The following is a 20,770-nucleotide window of genomic DNA, read 5'->3' on the forward strand; positions in this document are numbered from 1 at the left end:
CAAGGTGTTGAAGCATGTTCTAGGAATCCAACCTTGCCGTGTGTTCTCCATGGCTCTGGTACCCAGTTTAGTATCTTCCTATGCCTCTAGTCATTCCTCAGCTTCCTTTGGAACCTCATCTTCCTCCATTTATCCCTTAATCTTATCCCGTGGGTGCTAGCACAGATCTTGTATTCTTAGACTTTCACATTTTTTTCCTGAAGAGCTTATCTCCTTGCAGGGTTTCAGCTCCTCCCCATGCCAGCTGTCAATGGAGCTCCAGACATGGCATCTGCTGCTTACTGGACATCACAGACATGTCTCCCAGGCACCTTAGACTCAACCAGATCCACTGTTGAACTCCTCCTCTTAGACTTTCTGCACATTCTACGCTAGTTGTCATCCCAGACCCCTCCCTTTGCCTTGGTCCCTGCTCACCCTGGTCTATCAAGTCTCTTCCACCTCCTGATTGTCTCTTCCATAACACACTGGCTCTCCAAGCTCATGGCTACTGCCTCAGCTAAAACTTCTGTCATTTCACTCATTGCCCACCCTCTAGCCTGTACACCTTGAAATCAAAGGAATAGATATGCTTTTCTCCATCAAACACAAGTCCATGCCTTCGAGTCCTTCGGACCCAGTCAGATTCTTTCAGGTGATTCCAGCCAGATTCTTTGAGAGCTGACCCTGCCCACCTTTCCAAGCTTCTCTTTGAACGCATATGTCATTCTCCAGCCACACAACTGCTTTCCCATCTTCATCCTCCCTTCCCCTGGCAGACTTGCACATTTCCTTAGAATGTGGCAGCCGTTAGAGAAACCTGTGCTCACCGTCCATGCCTAGGTTGGATACTCCTCCTTTGTAGGTGCTCCCCCACCCCCACACTTTGAGACAGAGCTTGATGTAATAGCTGTTAGTTGCTTGTTGCACTCGTGTTTCCCACTAGGTTGCACAGGGAGGTGAACGGACTGGAAGAGAGAAGTCAGATTGGTTAATGGAAAGGAGATGGTTTGGAAAATGGACAGGATCACTGAGGGCTTAAATGGGATTGGAGATCACAACTGACAGGCTATTTTGAAAGTCTTTCATTATTTTAAAAAATTTACTTCATGGGCTTGTTTGATATCCTAGTGGCTAAATCTTTGCCTTGTACATGCCAGGATTCCATATGGGCACTAGTTCGTGTCCCAGCTGCTCCACTTTACATCCAGCACCCTGCTATGGCCTGGGAAAGCAGTAGAGGATGGCCCAAAGCCTTGGAACCCTGCACTCCAATGGGAGACGTGGAAGAGGTTCCTGTCTCCTGGCTTTGGATTAGCTCAATTGTGGCCACTTGGGCATGAACCAGCAGACGAAAGATCTTTCCCTCTGTATCTCCTTTTCTCTGTATATATCTTCCTTTCCAATAAAAAAAATTGAAATATTTTTAAAATTTACTTTATTTGAAAGAGGAAATTACAGAGGGATGGGGCGAGAACACTTCCATACACTGGTTCACTCCCCAAATTGGCCACAAAGGCTGGGGCTAGACCCAGCTGAAGCATGGAGCTTCTTCCTGGTCTCCCATGTGGGTACAGGGTCCAGGAACTTGGGTCATGCTCCACTGCTTCCCCAGGCACATTAGCTGGCAGCTGGATGGGAAACACAGCAGCCAGAACTTGAACGATATGGGGCACTGGTGCTGTAAGTCATGGTAATGTGCTACGCCACAGCACTGGCCCCTTGAGATTCTTTTAGTGTCTTGGTTACAGGTAATTGAAATTGATAGGTGATTTAACCCCAGATTGGGATTTTGCTTGGTAACTCAAGGAAACAGTACAAAAAGCATCAAAAACATTGGCAAAAATAGGTCTGAAATGATGGGATATGGATTCTTAGTGGCCCAAGTAGGGAAGACAAGGTAGAAACAGGTCAAAGCAGCAGAGGGAATGTTTGGAGGCCTCTCAGATCTCAGTGGAATGGAACAAGTTTGGCGAGATGGCAGAGAGGGAAGGATGGGAGCTTGTGATCATACAATTGTTTGGATTTAAGATTTTGGAGGGCAAAGAACAAAGGAATGATCAGGATTCTTCCCATCTATACCACAGGCTACAGGTAACTTCTCATTAACTGACCCACTTGGCAGGATAGTTCCAAGGTTCTGCTGGAACCAGCTCTCCATCCGCAGCATTAGAAGGCCTACCCAGGCCTGGTCTTTTTCTGTCATCACAAGCTAGCCCCTGGCAAGGCTACATGGTGGTAGCTCTGGTCTTTCATCATGTTTAAAAGTAAAGCAGTTTATTCAAGGACCAGGTGTCAAGCTGCCTACAAAACATTGTAAGCTTCTAAAGATAAAAATTATAGTCTCCCCATGAGGAGCTGGCAAGTAGCAAGGGAGACAGACTTTTAGGCCAAATAACAGTACAGTGAGAATATGTGCTATTTGCAAAGGGAAACTAGAAGGGGCTGGCACTATGGCACGATGGATTAAGCTGCCATTTGCCACATCTGCCTCCCATGGTCAGAGTGCTGGCGTGAACCTCTTCCTAGCCAGTTCCTTGTTAACAAATACCTGAACCCTGCTGTCCACAAGAGAGACCCGGATGGAATTCCAGGCTTTGTGCATCCTTTGAGAAGTGAGCCAGCAAACAGAAGATCTCTCTCCTCTCAGTTCGGCCTTTCAAATCAATCAGTATACCAACCAACCGTGGAGTATGCAAATGAAGACTATAGGGAGGGTGACATTTCCACTCATCAAGAAAACATTCTTCAGGTACCTAGGCAGGAAGAATGAAGTTGCAGGTCTGAGACAACGCGAAATTCAGCATTTCAATTTGAATACCAAACAGGGTTCCCAGAAGGGAACTATACCTGGAGAGGTAGATCAGATCCAGTTCTGAGGCCCAGCTTGCTAAGTTATTTTGATTTTATCATATATATTCATGGCCAAACCTTGGTGTGTATCAAAATCAAAGCTTTAGCTGAAAGGAAGCAGGTGTCAGCTTAAGCGGTTTAGCTACCCCAGTCCATGTGGGAGACTAGGGTGGAGTTCAGAACTCTTCAGCTTGGTCCAGTCCCAGCTGTTGCAGGGGTTTGGACAGCTGAATCAGCAGCTGGGAGACCTTTACCTTTCATGGAAGAAGGGGAAAGGAGAAGAAGGAGAGAAGATATACAGAGAGGAGGAGAGACACAAAGAGCTTCCATCCGATGGCTCACTCCCTAAGTGACCACAATGGCTGGAGCTGAGCCAATCCAAAGCCAGGAGCCCAGAGCTTCTTCCAGGTCTCCCAAGTGGGTGCAGGGTTCCAAGGCTTTGGGCCGTCCTAGACTGCTTTCCTAGGCCACAAGCAGGGAGTTGGATGGGAAGCAGTGCTGCCGGGATTAGAACCAGTGCCCATATGGGATCTCGGGGCGTTCAAGGTGAGGACTTTAACCGCTATGCTATCACGCCAGGCCCAGGGGAAAAAATATATGTATATATTTAATATTTAGGTACAAGTGTTCTCCATAGCAGTTAGGATGCCACTTGGGATTCTCCCACTGACAGCTGAGTGCCTGGATTCAAGTCTCAGCCTCGTATCCAATTCCCGGCTGCTGCCACTGGGACCTTGGGATGATGACTTGAGTAGCTGGGTCTTTGCTACCTATAAGGGAAACCCACATTGAGTTCCAGGCTCTGGCTTTGGCCTATTCCAGCACTGGGTGTATGGGAAGAGACCTTAAAATACTTTAGGGCAATCCAGCGCAATGGCCTAGCAGCTAAATTCCTCTCCTCGCTCCATTCCAGCTTGCTGCTTGGGGAGTAAACTAAAGGACAGAAGAGTTTTCTGTCTCTCCTCTCTAAATCTGCCTTTCTGATAAAAATCAATCTTGAGTAGCATCAGCAACCCATATGAGCACCGATTGTGACACAGCTGCTCCACTTCATCCAACTCCCTGCCTGTGGCCTAGGAAAGCAGTGGAGGATGGCCCAAAGCCTTGGGACCCTGCATGCATATTGGGGACGCAGAAGAAGCTCCTGGCTCCAGACTTCAAATCAGCTCCACTCCAGCCATTGTGAGCATTTGGGGCATGAACCAGCAGACAGAAGATCTATCTTTTCATAAATCTGCCTTTCCAATAAAAATAAATTTTAAGGGCCCGGCGCGGTGGCGCAAGTGGTTAAGTCCTCGCCTAGCACGCCCGGGATCCCATATGGGCGCCGGTTCTAATCCCGGCAGCCCCACTTCCCTTCCAGCTCCCTGCCTGTGGCCTGGGAAAGCAGTCGAGGACGGCCCAAAGCTTTGGGAACCTGCACCCACGAGGGAGACCCAGAAGAGGCTCCTGGCTTCGGACCAGCATAGCATCGGGCCGTTGCGCTCACTTGGGGAGTGAATCATCGGATGGAAGATCTTCCTCTCTGTCTCTCCTCTCTGTATATCTGCCTTTCCAATAAAAAATAATAAAAATAAATCTTAAAAATAAATAAATAAATAAAATAAATTTTAAAATCTCTAAAATGAAACAGGTGCTCAGGAAACCCTCACCTGAGAGCTTGGCTAAAAGAGGAAAAACTCTCCCAGTAATAGTGTGGACAGTGATCCAGGGTCAGAAAGATGTTTTTTATGGCAATTTGGAAGAGAGAGCGGGTGGTCTGAGTCAAAGGACTGACAGAGGACAAGCATTTCTAAGATGTTGAGGAATTATGTGGAGGGGGCTTGGAGACATTGATCTTTGAGGGCAGATGTTGACAGAAAGAGCCAGGCTTCTGGCCTTACCAACTAGGTGCTTGGCCATTCAAGAGGATTACAAAGTAACTTTTTAAAAAATTTATTTCATTTTAAAGACAGTTTTTTAAGTTTATTTTTATTGGAAAGTCAGATATACAGAGAGGAGGAGAGACAGAAAGATTTTCTGTCCATTGATTCACTCCTCAAGTGACCTCAATGGCTGGAGCTGCGCCAACACAAGTCAGAAGCCAGGAGCTTCTTCTAGGTCTCCCATGCGGGTGCAGGGTCCCAAGGCTTTGGGCCATCCTAGACTGCTTTCCCAGGCTACAGGCAGGGAGCTGGATGGGAAGCGGGACCACCAGGATTAGAACCGGTGCCTATATTTGGAATCCCAGTGCATGCAAGGTGAGGACCTTAGCCGCTAGGCCACCGCTCGAGGTCAAAGGCAGATTTTTTTTTTTAAGATTTATTTATTGAAAAGTCAGATACACAGAGAGGAAGATCTTCCGTCTGATGATTCATTCCCCAAGTGAGCGCAACGGCCAATGCTATACCAATCCGAAGCCAGGATCCAGGAACTTCTTCTGGGTCTCCCACATGGGTGCAGGATCCCAAAGTTTTGGGCTGTCTAAGACTGCTTTCCCAGGCCACAAGCAGGGAGCTGGATGGGAAGTGGAGCTGCCGAGATTAGAACCGGCACCCATATGGCACCGGTTCAAGGCAAGGATTTTAGCCGCTAGGCCATGCCACAGGGCCCCAAAGGCAGATTTTTACAGAGAGGAGATAGAGAAGGTCTTCCACCCACTGGTTCAATCCCCAAGTGGCTGCAATTGCTAGAGCTGAGCTGGTCTGAAGCCAGGAGCCAGGAGCTTCTTCCGGGTCTCTCACAGGGTTACAGGGTCCCAAGAATTCAGGCCATCTTCCACTGCTTTGCCAGGCCTGAAGCAGGGAGCTGGATGGGAAGTGGAGCAGCCAGGACATAAACTGATATCCTCCTAGATGGTATGCAGGCACCACGAGGCTGAGAATTACTTGCCTTACTACTGCACCAGGATCTAAAGCAACTTTTTAAATTACAACCCCCAACCCCTGCTTTCTGGAACCTCATTCAAATCTGCAGAGAGAAATGCTGGGTCAGGAAGGACAGTAATCATAGAAGCAGGCAAATGAAAGGCCCTGAAAAGGGCTGAAGCCACTTGTGTCTTTACAATGTACTTCCTTTGGGGGAGGAAAACTCAGCTTTCCCGAGACAAAGCTCCCAGGGGGCTGAGGGCAGTGCGCTCAGAGGCCTGCCTTCCCAGGGAACGCTACAGATGACAATGAACTTTTTCAAAACCATCTGTGACACCAACATAACATAGACAGATCAAAGCACCGAACAAGGGCTTAACCTGTAAATAGCAATAACCTTATTAAGCTGCTCATGTCCAGAGTGTGAGGCACAGCTCCCCTGTGGCTATGCCTGTCTCGGCACCTGCCGGCTTAAGCTTGGTTGGCTTGTAGCCTGGCACCATATGGTCGCTGGAAGGCCGGGGAAGCCTTCTATGCTTCTTCAGGAACACGGTTTCATGTATTTATTCTTGCGACCTTAGGTCATTCAGGGCGGGTGAGGGAGGAGTGTAAGTAGTGTGCTACAGACCCTTACAGGGAAAGCCTTAACCCCACCTGGGCAAGGGCCCCACAAAACGGCTCCCCCACCCCCACCCCCAGCACGCCCTAGAGCCCTGAGGGGGCTCAGCCCCATTGGCTGCAAATGGTAGCAAACCCCATTGGTCAGGAGAGCACTGCGGGGCATCCACTGGCTGGGGACACGGTCACAGCCCGTGCACCCTTTCCCTGTCCTGGCGCGAGCCAGAGGCGGGCGCTCCGGGGAGCCCCAAATCCTCCCTGGGACAAACAGGGGACAGCGTCCCTGCAGCCTGGGCTCGGTCACGGAACCTGCCCGTGAGCCAGCGAACCGACGGCAGCAGCCCGTGCGACTCCCCGACACTCCTGAAGAAGAGGGCTGAGGTCCCCGTCGGCGAGGGCGGAAGTGGTAAGACTGACGTGTCGTGGGCTGTTCTCCCGAGAGCCGGGAGGACCCTACTGTTGGCAATGGGTGAGCCTCGCTTCGCACCGGCCCCCGGAGTCCGGCTCAGCCTGCGGCTGGTGACAACTTCTCGGCAAACACTTGGCTGAGCCAAGCACCGCAACCAGCGTCCTGTGACCGCAGCGGCTTGGGTCAGGCACAGCAGCGGACAGCCGGATGGAGATTGCCTTCAGGTCCTCTTCAACCCGCTGCCGCCGCGCCGTCCTGGGGGGAGACCCCGACTGGAGCCCAGGGCAGCTGCCGGGCTGCAGGGGCCACCGACGCCGCCTTGGCCGGCCCTTCCCGCGCGCTGAGAATCCAGGGCTGTGGCGGGAAGGGACCCAAGGTGCGAGGGCTCCCGGCGTTGCCATGGAAACGGAATAGCGCGCCGCAGAGGCCTGGGGAGGACGGGCTGAACCCCTACGCGAACGATCTGGTGGAGCCCAGTCTTCCTAGGGCTTTGGGAAAGACGGGGGTGTAGCGGGTGGAGGTCGGGAGGCTAATGGGAGGAGGCGGAACCAGTGAGAGTTCACTTCAGTGACCTGCCGTGGGGGCGGCAGAAGTTGATCCCTGGTTTCTGGAATTCCTCAAAACAGGTTCTGCGGACCCCAGGATGACAGTCCTAGGGTGCCCTCGACGTTGGAACTGCCCGTGGTTGCCAGTCCTGATACTGCTGCTGGGCACAGACCGGGGGCCGGGGGTGCATGGTGTGACACATTACAAAGCCGGTGACCCTGTCATTCTGTATGTCAACAAAGTGGGTCCTTACCATAACCCTCAGGAAACTTACCACTACTACCAGCTGCCGGTCTGCTGCCCCGAGAAGATCCGTCACAAAAGCCTCAGCCTGGGCGAAGTGCTGGATGGGGACCGCATGGCCGAGTCTCTGTACGAGATCCGCTTTCGGGAGAACGTGGAGAAGAGAGTGCTGTGCCACATGCAGCTCAGCTCCGCACAGGTCAGCCTCTGCAGCCTGGCAGCGCCAGGCCTCTCTCCCTGGCCCCTGCAGCACCTTGCCCTGGTAACTGAAGGGACTGTCCTGCAAATTACCCAGATTCGAGCACAACCCCATGTGACAGGCACAGCAGGTGACAGTATTCTAACTAAACCATACTTGCTTGACTAAACCATACTTGCTCAAAAGTGACATTTTCAACATGACATGGTTAGTGCTTAGCGGGCTTTCAGGTAGTAAGAGTCCCACCTGTCATTCTTAAGTAGCTCTGTTTCCTTCCACACCCATCTTCTGGCTTATTCTTAACTGGCTATTGGAGTCTTTGAGTTCACTTTTCCTGTCATACTTTTTCTTGAGCAAATCTTGGCACTTCTTCCTAGTCTATTTTAGACCTTCTTTACACTTGATCTTGGTTAAAAGGCCAAGAAATGATTCTAGGCTTTTTTTTTTTTTAAGTTTTATTTGAAGGAGTTACAAAGGAAGAGAAGTCTTCCAACTGTTCACACTCCAGATGGCCATGGCTGGAGCAGGCCAAAGCTTGGAGTTAGGAGCCTCAAGTCTCCCATGTGGGTGACAGGGGCCCAAGTACTTGGGCTATCCTCCACTGCTCTTCCAGGCCGTTAGTAGTAGGAACCTAGATGAGAAGTGGAATCACCAGGACTCGACCAAGTGTCTGTGTGGGATGCCGGCACCATATGTGGTGGGTTTACTTGCTGCACAATGCTGACCCCTGGACCTTACACTCTACTTTTAGGCCTTAACCCTGTCAAATCTTTTTTTTTTTTTTTTTTTGAAAACTCCCAACCCCTTTAAGCTGACCTAGTGATTTCCCCACAGGAGATAGTTCTGACCCCAAGGGACATTGGGTAATGTCCAGAGATGTCTTGATTGTTCAGGTGGGGTTGCTGAAGGCACAAAAATCAGGGATACAGCATATGATTGTGTCTCTGGACCTTCTCAGAGCCCAGAACCCTCCAGCACAGGTGTTAGGAACCCTGTGTGGGCAGGGCAAGGCTGTGGGTGATCAGTTCTCAACCTCTTCTTTCTAGGTAGAGCAGCTGCGCCAGGCTATCGAGGAACTCTACTACTTTGAGTTTGTGGTCGATGATCTGCCAATCCGCGGCTTTGTGGGCTACATGGAGGAGAGTGGCTTCCTGCCACACAGCCACAAGATAGGACTGTGGACTCATTTGGACTTCCATTTAGAATTCCATGGAGATCGCATCATATTTGCCAACGTCTCAGTGCGGGATGTCAAGCCCCACAGCCTGGATGGGTTGCGGTCCGACGAGCTCCTGGGCCTCACCCACACTTACAGTGTGCACTGGTCTGAGACTTCAGTGGAGCAGCGGAGTGATCGGCGGCGTGGTGATGATGGTGGTTTCTTTCCCCGGACGCTGGAAATCCACTGGTTGTCCATCATCAACTCCATGGTGCTGGTGTTTTTACTGGTGGGTTTCGTGGCTGTCATTCTCATGCGTGTGCTACGTAATGACCTGGCGCGGTACAACCTCGATGAGGAGACCACTCCTGGCGGTGCTGGCGATGACTTTGACCAGAGTGACAATGGCTGGAAAATTATCCACACGGATGTCTTCCGTTTCCCTCCCTACCGTGGGCTGCTCTGTGCCGTGCTTGGTGTGGGTGCCCAGTTCCTGGCCCTTGGCACTGGTGAGGTGATAAGAATCAGGAATCTCTCTCAAGGGATAGAGCTAGGGTACAAGTGGGGTCTTTTTTTCTAGCCAAGGTGGGGGAGGCATGTCTAAGGGGTGTGGTAGCACCAGTGAGCGTGGGGCTGCTCCAAGGTGCATCTTCTGGACAATAGAACTGGGGGATACTGTTTTGCTGGAAGGTGCTGGGTCTGGGGAAAAGGAAGCTGATCTCTGAAACTTCTGGAAGGAGGCCAAATGTGTGCTAACACAGGCTTTGCCCTCCCACCTTCAGGCATCATTGTCATGGCATTGCTGGGCATGTTCAACGTGCACCGTCATGGAGCCATTAACTCGGCAGCCATCCTGCTGTATGCCCTAACCTGCTGCATCTCTGGCTACGTGTCCAGCCACTTCTACCGGCAGATCGGAGGCGAGCGTTGGGTGTGGAACATCATTCTCACCACCAGTCTCTTCTCTGGTGAGCACTGCCCCCTGCCCTACTGGGCCTGTCCTGGGCTCAGGGGGCCAAGAGTACATCGTGGAACCTGCAGGAGGACAGAGGAGGGCTCTAAGGGAAGCCTAGAGGTGAAAGAAACAATTAGGAAGGAAGACAAGAATGCATTTCTTAAACTTATTTGAAGTTTTGTAAAAAAAAAAAAAAAAGGTTTAGCTATTTATCTGATAGAGTTAAAAGGAGAGAAAGAGATCTTTCCTCTGCCTCTCAGATGGCTGGACCAGGCTGAAACCAGGCACCAGAAACTTCCTATGGATCTCCCATGTGGGAGTAAGGTCCCAAGCATGTGGGTCATCTTGTGCTGTTTTCCCAACTCATTAGCAAGGAGATGGATTGGAAGTGAAGCTGTCAGGGCTTGAACTGGTACCTATATTGGATGACAGCATCACAGGCTACAGCTGAACACACTGTGCCTACAATGCCTGCCTCAAGAACGCATTTCTCATGGATAGTTAAAATGTCCTAGGCAGGACCTGGTATTATGGCACAGTTGGTTAAATCCTCACCTTGCAATCATCGAGATCCCATATGAGTGCCAGTTTGTGGCTTGGGAAAGGAGTCGAGGGCAGCCCAAAGCTTTGGTACCCTGCCCTTTGTTTGGGAGGCCTAGAGAAGAAGGCTCCTGGCTCCAGGCTTTGAATTGGCTCACCTCCAGCCACTGCAGCCACTTAGGGAATGAACCAGCAGATGGAAGATCTTTCTTTCTGTCTCCTCTCCTTAAATCTAATCTGCCAAGTGAGTGCTGGACCTGGCCTTTGTCTGATTCTCACAATGGTATGAAGTAGATCATATGGTCCCCACTGCATGCAGAAGGACATAGACTCTCAGACTGGTTAAGTAATTTACCTGAGTTACTCACTAAGAAGCAGTGACCCCATTTGAAATTTGTGTAGTCTGACTCTGAAAGCCGGGTTCTCAATCATAAGGTACATTTTAAAAATCATTTATTTATTTAGTTAGTTTAAGGCCACTAGTGTTTCGAACCACATCACTACCCTTACAAAAAAGCTAGTAATGGTCAGCATCAGGAACCTTACCATTTCCATGTCTGATCTCTGGCCCATCATTTTTTACATTGGAACCAAGGCTTTCTGGAAGTAGGAGTGAACTCCAAAGGAAGTATTTCATTCAGGGAATGACCAGTGCCCCAGCTAGGGGCTTGTGTCTCAGGCTCTGGTCATCCTGTGGCAGCCATGGTGATCCTTGGTGACAGTGCTTTGGGGCTGGCTCAGACCCAAGGAGTGGTGGCGCATGGGAGGGACCAGTGAGCACAGTCTGCATCGCCTGGATGTCCAGGGGCACCGGGCACTGATGGAGTGGCAGGCTGCTTCTCCTCTCTCCCCTCCAGGTGCAGTGCGAGTGGGTGTCCCCGGGGATGGAGCCCCTGTGGCTGACCCTGCCTCTGCGGCCCCCTCCCTGCAGTGCCTTTCTTCCTGACATGGAGTGTGGTGAACTCGGTGCACTGGGCCAATGGCTCAACACAGGCCCTGCCGGCCACCACCATCCTGCTGCTGCTGACCGTGTGGCTGCTCGTGGGCTTCCCCCTCACCGTCATCGGCGGCATCTTCGGCAAGAACAACGCCAGCCCCTTCGATGCACCCTGTCGCACCAAGAACATCGCCCGCGAGATCCCACCCCAGCCCTGGTACAAGTCGACTCTGGTCCACATGACTGTTGGAGGCTTCCTGCCATTCAGGTAGCCCCGTTACCCTGCCCCCATCTCTTTGAGATGCCTGGCTACAGCTTTCCCTGTCCCCCTCCCTCGCAATGCTGTCCCAACCTGAGGGATAAATCCTGATCCAGCTGTCCTCCGGAAGGCGACCATATTGTTTGGGTTCTCCACCCCCAAGCAGGAGTGAGCCTGGGGCCGTGCAGATGTGAGAATGTCACATGTGCAAACCTGTGTAGACACTGTTGCTGTCACCTAGCGTCACAGAGGGATGTTGGCCCATTTGGGTATTCACTTAGTTTGTTGAGCACTTCTTCACTCCAGACAGATAATATAGTAGAAAAATAAAACACCAAAAATCCAGTCGCTTAGTCTGTAAGGAAGATGTTCTCTAAATAAAAGCAGCTAATAGGCCCAAAATAATCCCCATGAAACCAGGAAATCGAGGGTCGACTCAGAGCTGACTTGTTCACAGTGACCAAACAAGGTGGGAGGGCCACCTGCCGGTGGGCAGCTCCCTCATGCTGCTGTGTGCCCTCTCTTCGCAGTGCCATCTCGGTGGAGTTGTACTACATCTTCGCCACGGTGTGGGGCCGTGAGCAGTACACGCTCTATGGCATCCTCTTCTTCGTCTTCGCCATCCTGCTGAGTGTGGGTGCCTGCATCTCCATTGCCCTCACCTACTTCCAGCTGTCGGGGGAGGACTACCGCTGGTGGTGGCGATCCGTGCTCAGCGTCGGCTCCACCGGCCTCTTCATCTTCCTCTACTCCGTCTTCTACTACGCCCGCCGCTCCAACATGTCTGGGGCCGTGCAGACTGTCGAGTTCTTCGGTTACTCCCTGCTCACCGGCTATGTCTTCTTCCTCATGCTAGGCACCATCTCGTTTTTTTCTTCCCTCAAGTTCATCCGTTACATCTATGTGAACCTCAAGATGGACTGAGAGGTCTGCGGCGCCCACCCTACTGGTGGCTGTCCTCTGCCTTTCTTCCTACCCTGGACTGAGGGACTGAGTCGTGTGAGGGGAGGGTCATCTCCCTCTCTGTTCTTGGGGCTCCCCCTCCCCAAGAGGACCTGGAAATGAGCAATCACAATTACATAAGGAACTTATATATTCCAACGTTTCTGAGTTGCCTTTTAGTTTGGGTTCTGTTTTTTTCTTCCTAAAATGATGACAATAAAATTTATTACTAAAAAGGATCCTGTAGTTGGAGGTCTGGGTATGGATCTAGGAGCTCGAGCTCCAGTCTTGGCCAAGGCTGAGCGGAACAAGTTCTCCAACCAGCAGCAGGGGGAACCTACATTGCTAGTGTTGCTGTTTCCCCAGCCACGGCCGGCGTGCAGCCTAACGGACGCCACGGAGCCCGAGCTCGCAATAGGAAGTACGCCAGTTTCCCTGGCAACCAAGGAGGGTGGAGCAACGCCCTTTCCGCCGGAAGTAGGTGTAAAGTCTCCACGTGCAGTCCCTCCCCTCTTCCTTCCCGGCCCGGTAGCGGCAGCTCCGCTGCTGCCATGGAGCCCGCCGGCCTGGAGCAGGTCCTGCGAGAGCTGCTGCTGCCTGACACCGAGCGCATCCGCCGGGTACGGGACGGAGGAAGCCGCGCCAGGGCGGGCGGGCGGGCAGGCGGGCGGACGGTTACGGGAAAGGCCCGAGTCTGACCCGTCACTTTCCGCCCCCAGGCCACCGAGCAACTCCAGATCGCTCTGCGGGACCCCGCGACCTTGCCGGTGCTATGCGACCTGCTGGCCTCCTCAGCCGACCCTCAGGTCAGGCCCTCCACCCCACCCCGAGATCTCGCCCTGCGCCTGACTCGCTGGCCCCCCTCACGCTTGCTTTCTCGTCCTAGATCCGCCAGTTCGCCGCTGTGCTGATCCGTCGGCGGCTGATGACCCGCTGGCGACGGCTGGCAACCGAGCAGCGGGAGAGGTGAGGGCGGCTGGGCCTGGGGTGGGGTATGGCGGGGCGGGAGCCTGCTGGATGGCAGGCCGGGTACCGAACCGCCAACCTTCTATGTTCCAGCCTCAAGGCCCTGGTCCTGGCAGCCCTGCAGAAGGAGACCGTGTAAGTGCGCACCTGTCCCGCCTTCTCTCCGGTTCGGCTTCTGACTGGCTCTCGGCTGACATTGGTCTGGGGTGGAGGAGGCTGGGAGGACTTAAGCCCGGGGCCCCAGGCTGTGTGAATGGACTATGTGGAAGACTGAAGCTCTTGAGGTTGGGCAGGGATGGGGCCCCTGAGGCTCAGACCCAGGGATCACAGCCCACAGCACCGTGGCTGCACCTTGGAGGGTGTACATGGGAAGAAGCACTGAGGGCCTGTCTCCCACTGGCAGGCACTCCGTCAGCCTGGGCCTAGCCCAGCTCGTGGCCACCATCTTCCGCAAGGAAGGCCTGGCAGGCTGGCCTCAGCTCCTGCAGCTGCTCCAGCATAGCACTCACAGCCCACACCTCCCAGAGAGAGAGGTATGTTGGTGGGTTGGTGGGTGGTGATGGCCCTGGGCTGGTGGGCAGGTAGGCAGGCCAAGCAGGTAGTCAACAACTGCTTCTACCTCATCCGGGACAGATGGGGCTCCTGCTGCTGAGTGTGGTGCACACCTCACGACCCGAGGCCTTCCAGCCTCACCACCGGGAGCTGCTTCGGCTTTTGAACGAGAGCCTGAGCGAGCTGGGCTGCCCCGGCGTGCTCTTCTACTCCCTGCGCACACTGACCACCATGGCGTCCTACCTCAGCACGGACGATGTGGTGAGACATGGTCCCCATCGGCTCCCCAGCTGCAGGATCTTCCACACTGTTGACATGGGGTGGAGTAGGGGGCTTTTGGTTAGGAGTTTGGGGTTCGGCTGGGGCATGCGTTCTGTGCCCCAGCCGGTCTCGTGTCCTCCAGCCTCTGGCCCGGATGTTGGTGCCCAAGCTCCTCACGGCTGTGAAGACCCTGATCCCCATAGATGAGGTGAGGCCTGGAGGGGGATAGCCAGGAGGCGGGGGGTGGGCCAGGCTGGCCCACTGAGGGAGGGATGTGTTAAACACCCCCACGTCCTGACTTTTCTCTCAGGCCAAAGCCTGTGAAACTCTGGAAGCCCTGGATGAGCTGCTGGAATCGGAGGTGCCCGTCATCACCCCTCACCTTGCTGAAGTCCTCACCTTCTGCCTGGAGGTGAGCCTGGTGTAGGTGTGGTACCCCCACCATGCCCCACCACCCCCAGTCTGTTCCCCCGGAGTTTCCTCATCTGTCTCTGACTCCTGGTTGTCTCTGGACAGGTGGCTGGAAACGTGGCTTTGGGGGATGCAATACGTGTGCGTATTCTTTGCTGTCTCACTTTCTTGGTCAAAGTCAAGAGCAAGGTAAGTGCCCTCTAATGCATGTGCCCCTAGCCCCATGTGCCTGCCATCTCACTTCCAGGCCATCTGTCCAGCTCCAGGTGTCTGAAGTACTTTGAGAATCTCTTTGGACCCATTAAGGCGGGGAAGGCTGAGCTCCAGACTGAAGTCCTGAGCCCGGGCATGGAGCCTCAGGGATATCACCTCCCCTTCCCCCTGCAGGCCTTGCTGAAGAATCGCCTCCTGCCACCCTTGCTGCAAACCCTCTTCCCTATCATGGCTGCCGAGCCGCCCCTGGGCCAGTTGGATCCTGAGGACCAGGATGAAGAAGAGGAAGAGTTGGAGATAGGGCTGACAGGGGAGACGCCCAAACACTTTGCTGTGCAGGTGGGATGAGCCCCAGCTCAGGGCGGGGGAGGGGGGGTGGCCAGCATCAGCAGAGCATGAATCATGCCGTCTTCCCTGTCTCTGCCCAGGTCGTGGACATGCTGGCACTGCACCTGCCCCCCGAGAAGCTTTGTCCCCAGCTGGTGAGTGTCGCCCTGTCTGGTGGCTGTCCCCACCCTGAGGCGCGACAGGCTGATTGCAAGAGCAGGCGCAAGGCTTTCCTGCTAAGCTCTGAGGAGGATGCTGTGTACCATCCTAGATGCCCAGGCTGGAAGAAGCCCTGCAGAGCGAGAACCCGTACCAGCGCAAGGCTGGCCTCCTCGTGCTGGCCGTGCTATCCGATGGAGCTGGTGACCACATCAGGCAGAGGTAGCTATTCCTCCACCCCGGGTCCCAGGGCAGCCCTGAGTCATACTTGCTATTCGAACTTCATGTTAACTCTCAGAAGCACCCTGGTTCTGGAGGGAAATTAAACAGGCTCCCTACTGGGCATCGCAGGTGCGGGGTCCACCTTTCTGTAATAGTAATTGCATCCTGTAATTACTAAGTAACAGAGCCTTGGCTTTCTCCCTTTCCTCTTCATGGGGTCCAGAAGGGTAAACCTGGGACTCTTGGGACCTGGCCCTCAGTGCATGCCCTCTTATCCTTGCCCTGTGCAGATTACTGCCCACCCTGCTGCCCATCGTGTGCAGAGGCCTGCAGGACTCCTCACAAGTGGTGCGCAATGCCGCGCTGTTCGCCCTGGGCCAGTTCTCAGAGAACCTGCAGGTCAGCAAGGCCAGACACGGGCAGTTGCCGTCAGCGGGCCCCAGCAGGCACCCCTGCTGCCCTTGACTCCCAGGTATGCACTACACAACGGGGAAGCTGACTCCTGTTTTTCTTCCTGTCCCCCCACTCCCAGCCACATATCAGCAGCTACTCCGGGGAGGTGATGCCGTTGCTCCTGGCCTACTTGAAGTCGGTGCGTCCTGGGCACACACAGCACCTAGCCAAGGCCTGCTATGCCCTGGAGAACTTTGTGGAAAACCTTGGTAGGGACAGTTATGTGGCATGCCTACTCAGCCCTCTGGCAGGAGTAGGGGTGGGCAGACCATCTGGAGGAGCCGTGGGCCAGGTAGTAAGGCACAACTGTTCCCACAGGGCCCAAAGTGCAGCCCTACCTCCCGGAGCTGATGGAGTGCATGCTGCAGCCCCTCGGGAGCCCCAGCAGCCCCCGTGCCAAGGAGCTGGCCGTGAGCGCTCTAGGAGCCATTGGTGAGAAGGCACCCCTGGAGGTCCCTTAGCTAGGTGGCTCTGGCCCTCCACACCCTAACTGTCCTCACCTCCTGCAGCCACAGCCGCCCAGGCCTCCCTACTGCCCTATTTTCCCACCATCATGGAACACCTGCGGGGGTTCCTGGTGACAGGCCACGAGGATCTCCAGCCTGTGCAGACCCAGAGTCTCGGTAAGTAAGGGGCTCCTGGGATCAGGGCGTGGTCACAGAGGCTGCGTCCCACCCCACCCTGTGCAGTTCAGATGTTTGCTGTCTCTTTGAAGTGGCATTCTGCACTGTTGTGTCTAGTTTTTGTGTTTGTTTGTTTGTTTGTTTGTTTGTCTTCCTAAGATCTGTTTTGCTTACTTGAAAGAATTAGAGAGGGAGAGAGATTTTCCATGTGTTGGTTCACACCCCAAATGTCCATAGCCACCAGGGCTGGACAGTCTGAAGCCAAGAGCTTCCTCCAGATCTCCTGCGTGGTGCTGGGGCCCAAGCCCTTGGGCCAACATGGGCTTTCCCAGACCATAAGCAGGGTGCTGAGTTGGAAGTGGAGCACTTGGGACTTGAACCAGTACCCATATGGGATGCTGGTGTTGAATGTGTCAGCTTTACTCATTATGCCTTGGCGATGGCCCCAGGCTGGCGCTGGCACTCCTGAATTCTTTCCAGCTGCTACCTTTGGTCCCTTTAGTCCACTCCATATCCCAGTGCTAAACAGGGCTTTGCTCTCACAGAGACGCTGGGGGTGCTGGCGCGAGCAGTGGGGGAGCCCATGAGGCCCTTGGCTGAGGAATGCTGCCAGCTCGGGCTGGGCTTGTGTGACCAAATAGATGACCCTGACTTGAGGCGTTGCACGTGAGTTCCCCTGCCATCCACCCCTCCACTGGGTCCACGGGTCCCTCCGCCATGCTGCCTGGCCGTGGCAGCATGGGGCCATGTAGCTTCTGTCTTCTAACAGGTACAGTCTGTTTGCAGCCTTATCAGGGCTGATGGGTGAGGGCCTGGCCCCCTACTTGCCACAGATCACCACCCTCATGTTGCTGTCCCTGCGTTCCACTGAGGGCATTGTGGTGAGCAGCGGGTGAGTGGGCTGGTCAGGCTGGGCCAGCCCTGAGATGGGACTTGTACCCCACAACCACCACCACCCTGGGGCCAGCCGAGCCAGACCCTTGCTGTGCCTCTTCCCAACAGCCTCAGTATGATGGAAGCAGCTCCTTCCTTCTGTTCGATGACGAGAGTGACGAGGAGGAAGAGGAGGAGCTCATGGATGAAGATGAAGAAGAGGATGATGACTCGGAGATCTCGGGGTGCGGAGGGGTACTGCCGTGCTGCTGGGAGGGCCCGGTACCATATGTGCCCCTGGGGCCTGACCTGTGCTGTCTCCCCCATACCCCATGTGCCCCAGGTACAGTGTGGAGAATGCTTTCTTTGATGAGAAGGAGGATGCCTGTGCTGCCCTGGGGGAGATCTCGCTGAATACCAGGTGAGTCCCTGCCCGGCCTGGCCTGGCAAGCTGCGCCAGCCCCCAGGCCTCAGCCCTGGTCCCACGGCTTTGCATCTGTCCGCAGTGTGGCCTTCCTCCCGTACATGGAGAGTGTCTTTGAGGAAGTGTTCCGGCTGCTGGAGGTGAGTGGCTGCTGGGCTGCGGTGGCAGCAGGGTGCAGAGCCTGTGGGGGCCGTGTTGGCAATGCAACATACCCCACCTCTTACCCTAGTGCCCTCACCCAAATGTCCGCAAAGCCGCCCATGAGGCACTGGGCCAATTCTGCTGCGCGCTGCACAAGGCCTGTCAGAGGTGCCCGTCGGAACCTAACACTGCTGGTGAGTCAGGACAACTGGCCAGTGGTGGGAGTGGAGGGAGGGAGGCTCTCGGGGAAAGAGACGGGGCCTGACCGGGAGGCGTCAGCCAATAACGTCCCCAGCTCTGCAGGCCGCCCTGGCCCGGGTGATGCCATCCTACATGCAGGCAGTGAGCAAGGAGCGGGAACGCCAGGTGGTGATGGCCGTGCTGGAGGCCCTAACCGGGGTGCTGCGCAGCTGCGGGTCCCTCTCGCTGCAGCCCCCCGGGCGCCTGGCCGAGCTCTGCACCATGCTTAAGGCCGTGCTGCAGAGGAAGGTGAGTGGGGCTGGGTGCTGCGAGGAGAGAGCTGGGTGAGAGGAGAGCTCCTGGCTGAGCCGTACTGTCCCTTCCCAGACAGCCTGTCAGGACTCAGAGGAGGAAGAAGAGGAGGAGGAGGATCAGGTAAGAGCTCCAGGGGAAGTGGTGATGAGTGGTCTGCCCAGAGGTGGGTGGATGGGGGGAACTTGCTGGGCTAAACCCTGAGCCTGCCCAACTATCGGGGCTCCAGGGAAGGAGAGCAGTGGGCTGGGCTCAGGGGGAGGAACAGGGTGAGCTGGCCCTGTGCCAGTCCTGCTCCAGGGGCAGCGTCATGACCACCTGTGGCCAGTGGCAGGCTGGGAAGGCTGGCCCTGGAGTTCCAGCCCTTGGCCTGAATCAACAGGCTGAGTACGATGCTATGTTGCTGGAGCACGCCGGAGAAGCCATCCCTGCCCTGGCAGCCGCCGCTGGCGGGGACACCTTTGCACCCTTCTTTGCCGGCTTCTTGCCCTTGCTGCTGTCCAAGACGGTGAGTGTTTTGTCCAGGCTGAGCCGTGCCTCTGTGTCCCAGTCTCAGGCTGATCTGCACTCCCCGCCCCACCGCCGCCCTCTTCCCCTCAGAAACAGGATTGCACGGTAGCCGAGAAGTCCTTCGCAGTCGGGACCCTGGCGGAGGCCATCCAGGGCCTAGGCGCTGCATCAGCCCAGTTTGTGTCCCGGCTGCTGCCTGTGCTTGTCAACAGCGTGCGGGAGGCAGACCCAGAGGTGCGGAGCAACGCCATCTTTGGGCTGGGAGTGCTGGCAGAGCATGGGGGTCGCCCTGCTCAGGAGTATCCTAGGCTGCAGAGAGGTGCTGGGGTTTTGGGCCCGGGGGTGAGGTCAGTCAGTCACCTGTGTGCCAGTTCCTTGACTGCGGACCAGATACTTCCCCAAGCTCCTGGGGCTGCTTTTACCCCTCCTGGCGCGGGAGCGACAGGATCGTGTCCGTGACAACATCTGTGGGGCACTTGCCCGCCTGCTGATGGCCAGTCCCACGAGGAAACCAGAGCCTCAGGTGAGGCAAGCGGGCAGCAGGTGGGGGCCCAGGCTGGTAACAGAGGGGCAGGGCCTGAGCCTGAGGCATCCACATGTCCAGGTGCTGGCCGCCCTGCTGCACGCTCTGCCATTGAAAGAGGACTTGGAGGAGTGGGTTACCGTGGGACGCCTTTTCAGCTTCCTGTACCAGAGCAGCCCTGACCAGGTGAGTACCGCACTAGCAGCCCTCGGATGGGGTGTGCAGTGGCGAAGCTCTGTGGGGGCTGACATGGATGACTGCGTCAGTGCCCCTAGACACTGTGGAGCTTGGCTGCTAGTGCAGGCACCTCCCATCTTGTATGTATTCCTGGGCTCCCTAATTCTACATTCTGTGCTGGGAACACCCCTGCAAGCCGGAGCTTCCCCTTGGAGACCCTTTTGTCACACAACGGCCCCCACCCCCGACCCCCTTGCCTCATGTTGTCTCCATGTTGTGTCATGTGAGGCAGGACCAGATTCAAGTCTTCCCCCTACCCCAACCCTAGTCCTTGTGTTCGTTCACTGCTGCCCGACGGGGATGTTCTGTGCTTGCAGGTTGTGGATGTGGCTCCCGAGCTGCTGCGTATCTGCAGCCTCACTCTGGCAGAAAACAAGATCCCACCAGGTGAGGGCAGCTAGCACGCCCAGGGCTGGGCTGGGGCTGGGCTGGGGCTGGGCTGGGGCTGGGCTGGGCTGGGCTGGGGCTGGGCTGGGCTGGGCTGGGGGTGACCTGGAGCCAAGGAGCCTAGCTTGCCCCGGAACCTGTCCCTCTGCACTCTCCATGCAGACACCAAGGCCGCCATGCTGCTGCTGCTAACATTCCTGGCCAAGCAGCACGTGGACAGCTTCCACACAGCCCTGGGCTCGCTGCCAGCCGACAAGGCGCAGGAGCTGCAAGCCCTGCTGGGCTTCACCTAGAGCACAGCCAGGCCAGGCCAGCAAGAACAGAGCCTGCCCAGGCACCAGCCCCAGCCCGCTCAGCCCACTTCCAGCCTTCACCTTACCAAAGAGTTCGGGACTGCCTCTGGAGTCGGCAGTGTCTGCTGCCCCATAGGGCATCCCTGGAGCTGGCCTCATCGCAGTGGAGGCATGACACCAGACTTTAATAAAGGTTGCTTGTTTTCTGCTGGGATGTG

The 20,770-nt window shown here is 55.3% G+C and overlaps 2 protein-coding genes across 4 annotated transcripts; both read left to right on the forward strand.

Moving 5' to 3' along the window:
* The first annotated feature begins 6,506 nt into the window (after window positions 1-6,506).
* TM9SF1 (transmembrane 9 superfamily member 1) lies at window positions 6,507-12,714 on the forward strand. 2 transcript variants are annotated; one of them, XM_040968692.1, is made up of 6 exons: window positions 6,507-6,702; window positions 7,332-7,693; window positions 8,740-9,361; window positions 9,635-9,820; window positions 11,279-11,552; window positions 12,074-12,714. In XM_040968692.1, the coding sequence occupies exons 2-6, from the start codon at window positions 7,349-7,351 to the stop codon at window positions 12,465-12,467; spliced, it is 1,821 nt and encodes a 606-aa protein (XP_040824626.1). In that variant the 5' UTR covers window positions 6,507-6,702; window positions 7,332-7,348; the 3' UTR covers window positions 12,468-12,714. The 2 variants fall into 2 exon arrangements, with proteins under 2 accessions (XP_040824626.1, XP_040824625.1); XM_040968691.1 differs by lacking the exon at window positions 6,507-6,702 and adding an exon at window positions 6,955-7,081.
* Window positions 12,715-12,988: 274 nt separating this feature from the next.
* Window positions 12,989-20,764, forward strand: IPO4 (importin 4). 2 transcript variants are annotated; one of them, XM_040968690.1, is made up of 30 exons: window positions 12,989-13,105; window positions 13,205-13,291; window positions 13,372-13,451; window positions 13,545-13,586; window positions 13,855-13,984; window positions 14,085-14,264; window positions 14,407-14,472; window positions 14,575-14,676; window positions 14,781-14,864; window positions 15,063-15,227; window positions 15,317-15,370; window positions 15,487-15,596; window positions 15,887-15,995; window positions 16,129-16,258; window positions 16,368-16,481; window positions 16,559-16,672; window positions 17,218-17,338; window positions 17,442-17,553; window positions 17,675-17,790; window positions 17,889-17,966; window positions 18,052-18,109; window positions 18,199-18,304; window positions 18,406-18,599; window positions 18,678-18,725; window positions 18,985-19,110; window positions 19,203-19,411; window positions 19,503-19,635; window positions 19,717-19,821; window positions 20,190-20,259; window positions 20,422-20,764. In XM_040968690.1, exons 1-30 carry the CDS (start codon window positions 13,037-13,039, stop codon window positions 20,550-20,552), a joined length of 3,243 nt encoding a protein of 1,080 aa, XP_040824624.1. In that variant the 5' UTR covers window positions 12,989-13,036; the 3' UTR covers window positions 20,553-20,764. The 2 variants fall into 2 exon arrangements, with proteins under 2 accessions (XP_040824624.1, XP_040824623.1); XM_040968689.1 differs by having other exon boundaries at window positions 13,004-13,105; window positions 18,199-18,284; window positions 18,383-18,599.
* Window positions 20,765-20,770: the final 6 nt, after the last annotated feature.

This window comes from Ochotona curzoniae, unplaced genomic scaffold (assembly GCF_017591425.1).
Source record: "Ochotona curzoniae isolate NIBS_2020 unplaced genomic scaffold, NIBS_Ocur_1.0 scaffold_4701, whole genome shotgun sequence".
In the NCBI taxonomy this organism is placed as follows: Eukaryota; Metazoa; Chordata; class Mammalia; order Lagomorpha; family Ochotonidae; genus Ochotona; species Ochotona curzoniae.

What these genes read in the sequence shown, in the direction of transcription:
- IPO4 (XM_040968689.1), top strand. Translation starts at nt 13,037, where the DNA reads ATGGAGCCCGCCGGCCTGGAGCAGGTCCTGCGAGAGCTGCTGCTGCCT. An exon ending in TGGTCAAAGTCAAGAGCAAG is followed by an intron (nt 14,865 to 15,062) that starts GTAAGTGCCCTC and finishes TTCCCCCTGCAG; the next exon opens with GCCTTGCTGAAGAATCGCCT. An exon ending in GATGACTCGGAGATCTCGGG is followed by an intron (nt 17,791 to 17,888) that starts GTGCGGAGGGGT and finishes CATGTGCCCCAG; the next exon opens with GTACAGTGTGGAGAATGCTT.
- TM9SF1 (XM_040968692.1), top strand. Translation starts at nt 7,349, where the DNA reads ATGACAGTCCTAGGGTGCCCTCGACGTTGGAACTGCCCGTGGTTGCCA. An exon ending in GTTCCTGGCCCTTGGCACTG is followed by an intron (nt 9,362 to 9,634) that starts GTGAGGTGATAA and finishes TCCCACCTTCAG; the next exon opens with GCATCATTGTCATGGCATTG. An exon ending in CACCACCAGTCTCTTCTCTG is followed by an intron (nt 9,821 to 11,278) that starts GTGAGCACTGCC and finishes CCCTCCCTGCAG; the next exon opens with TGCCTTTCTTCCTGACATGG.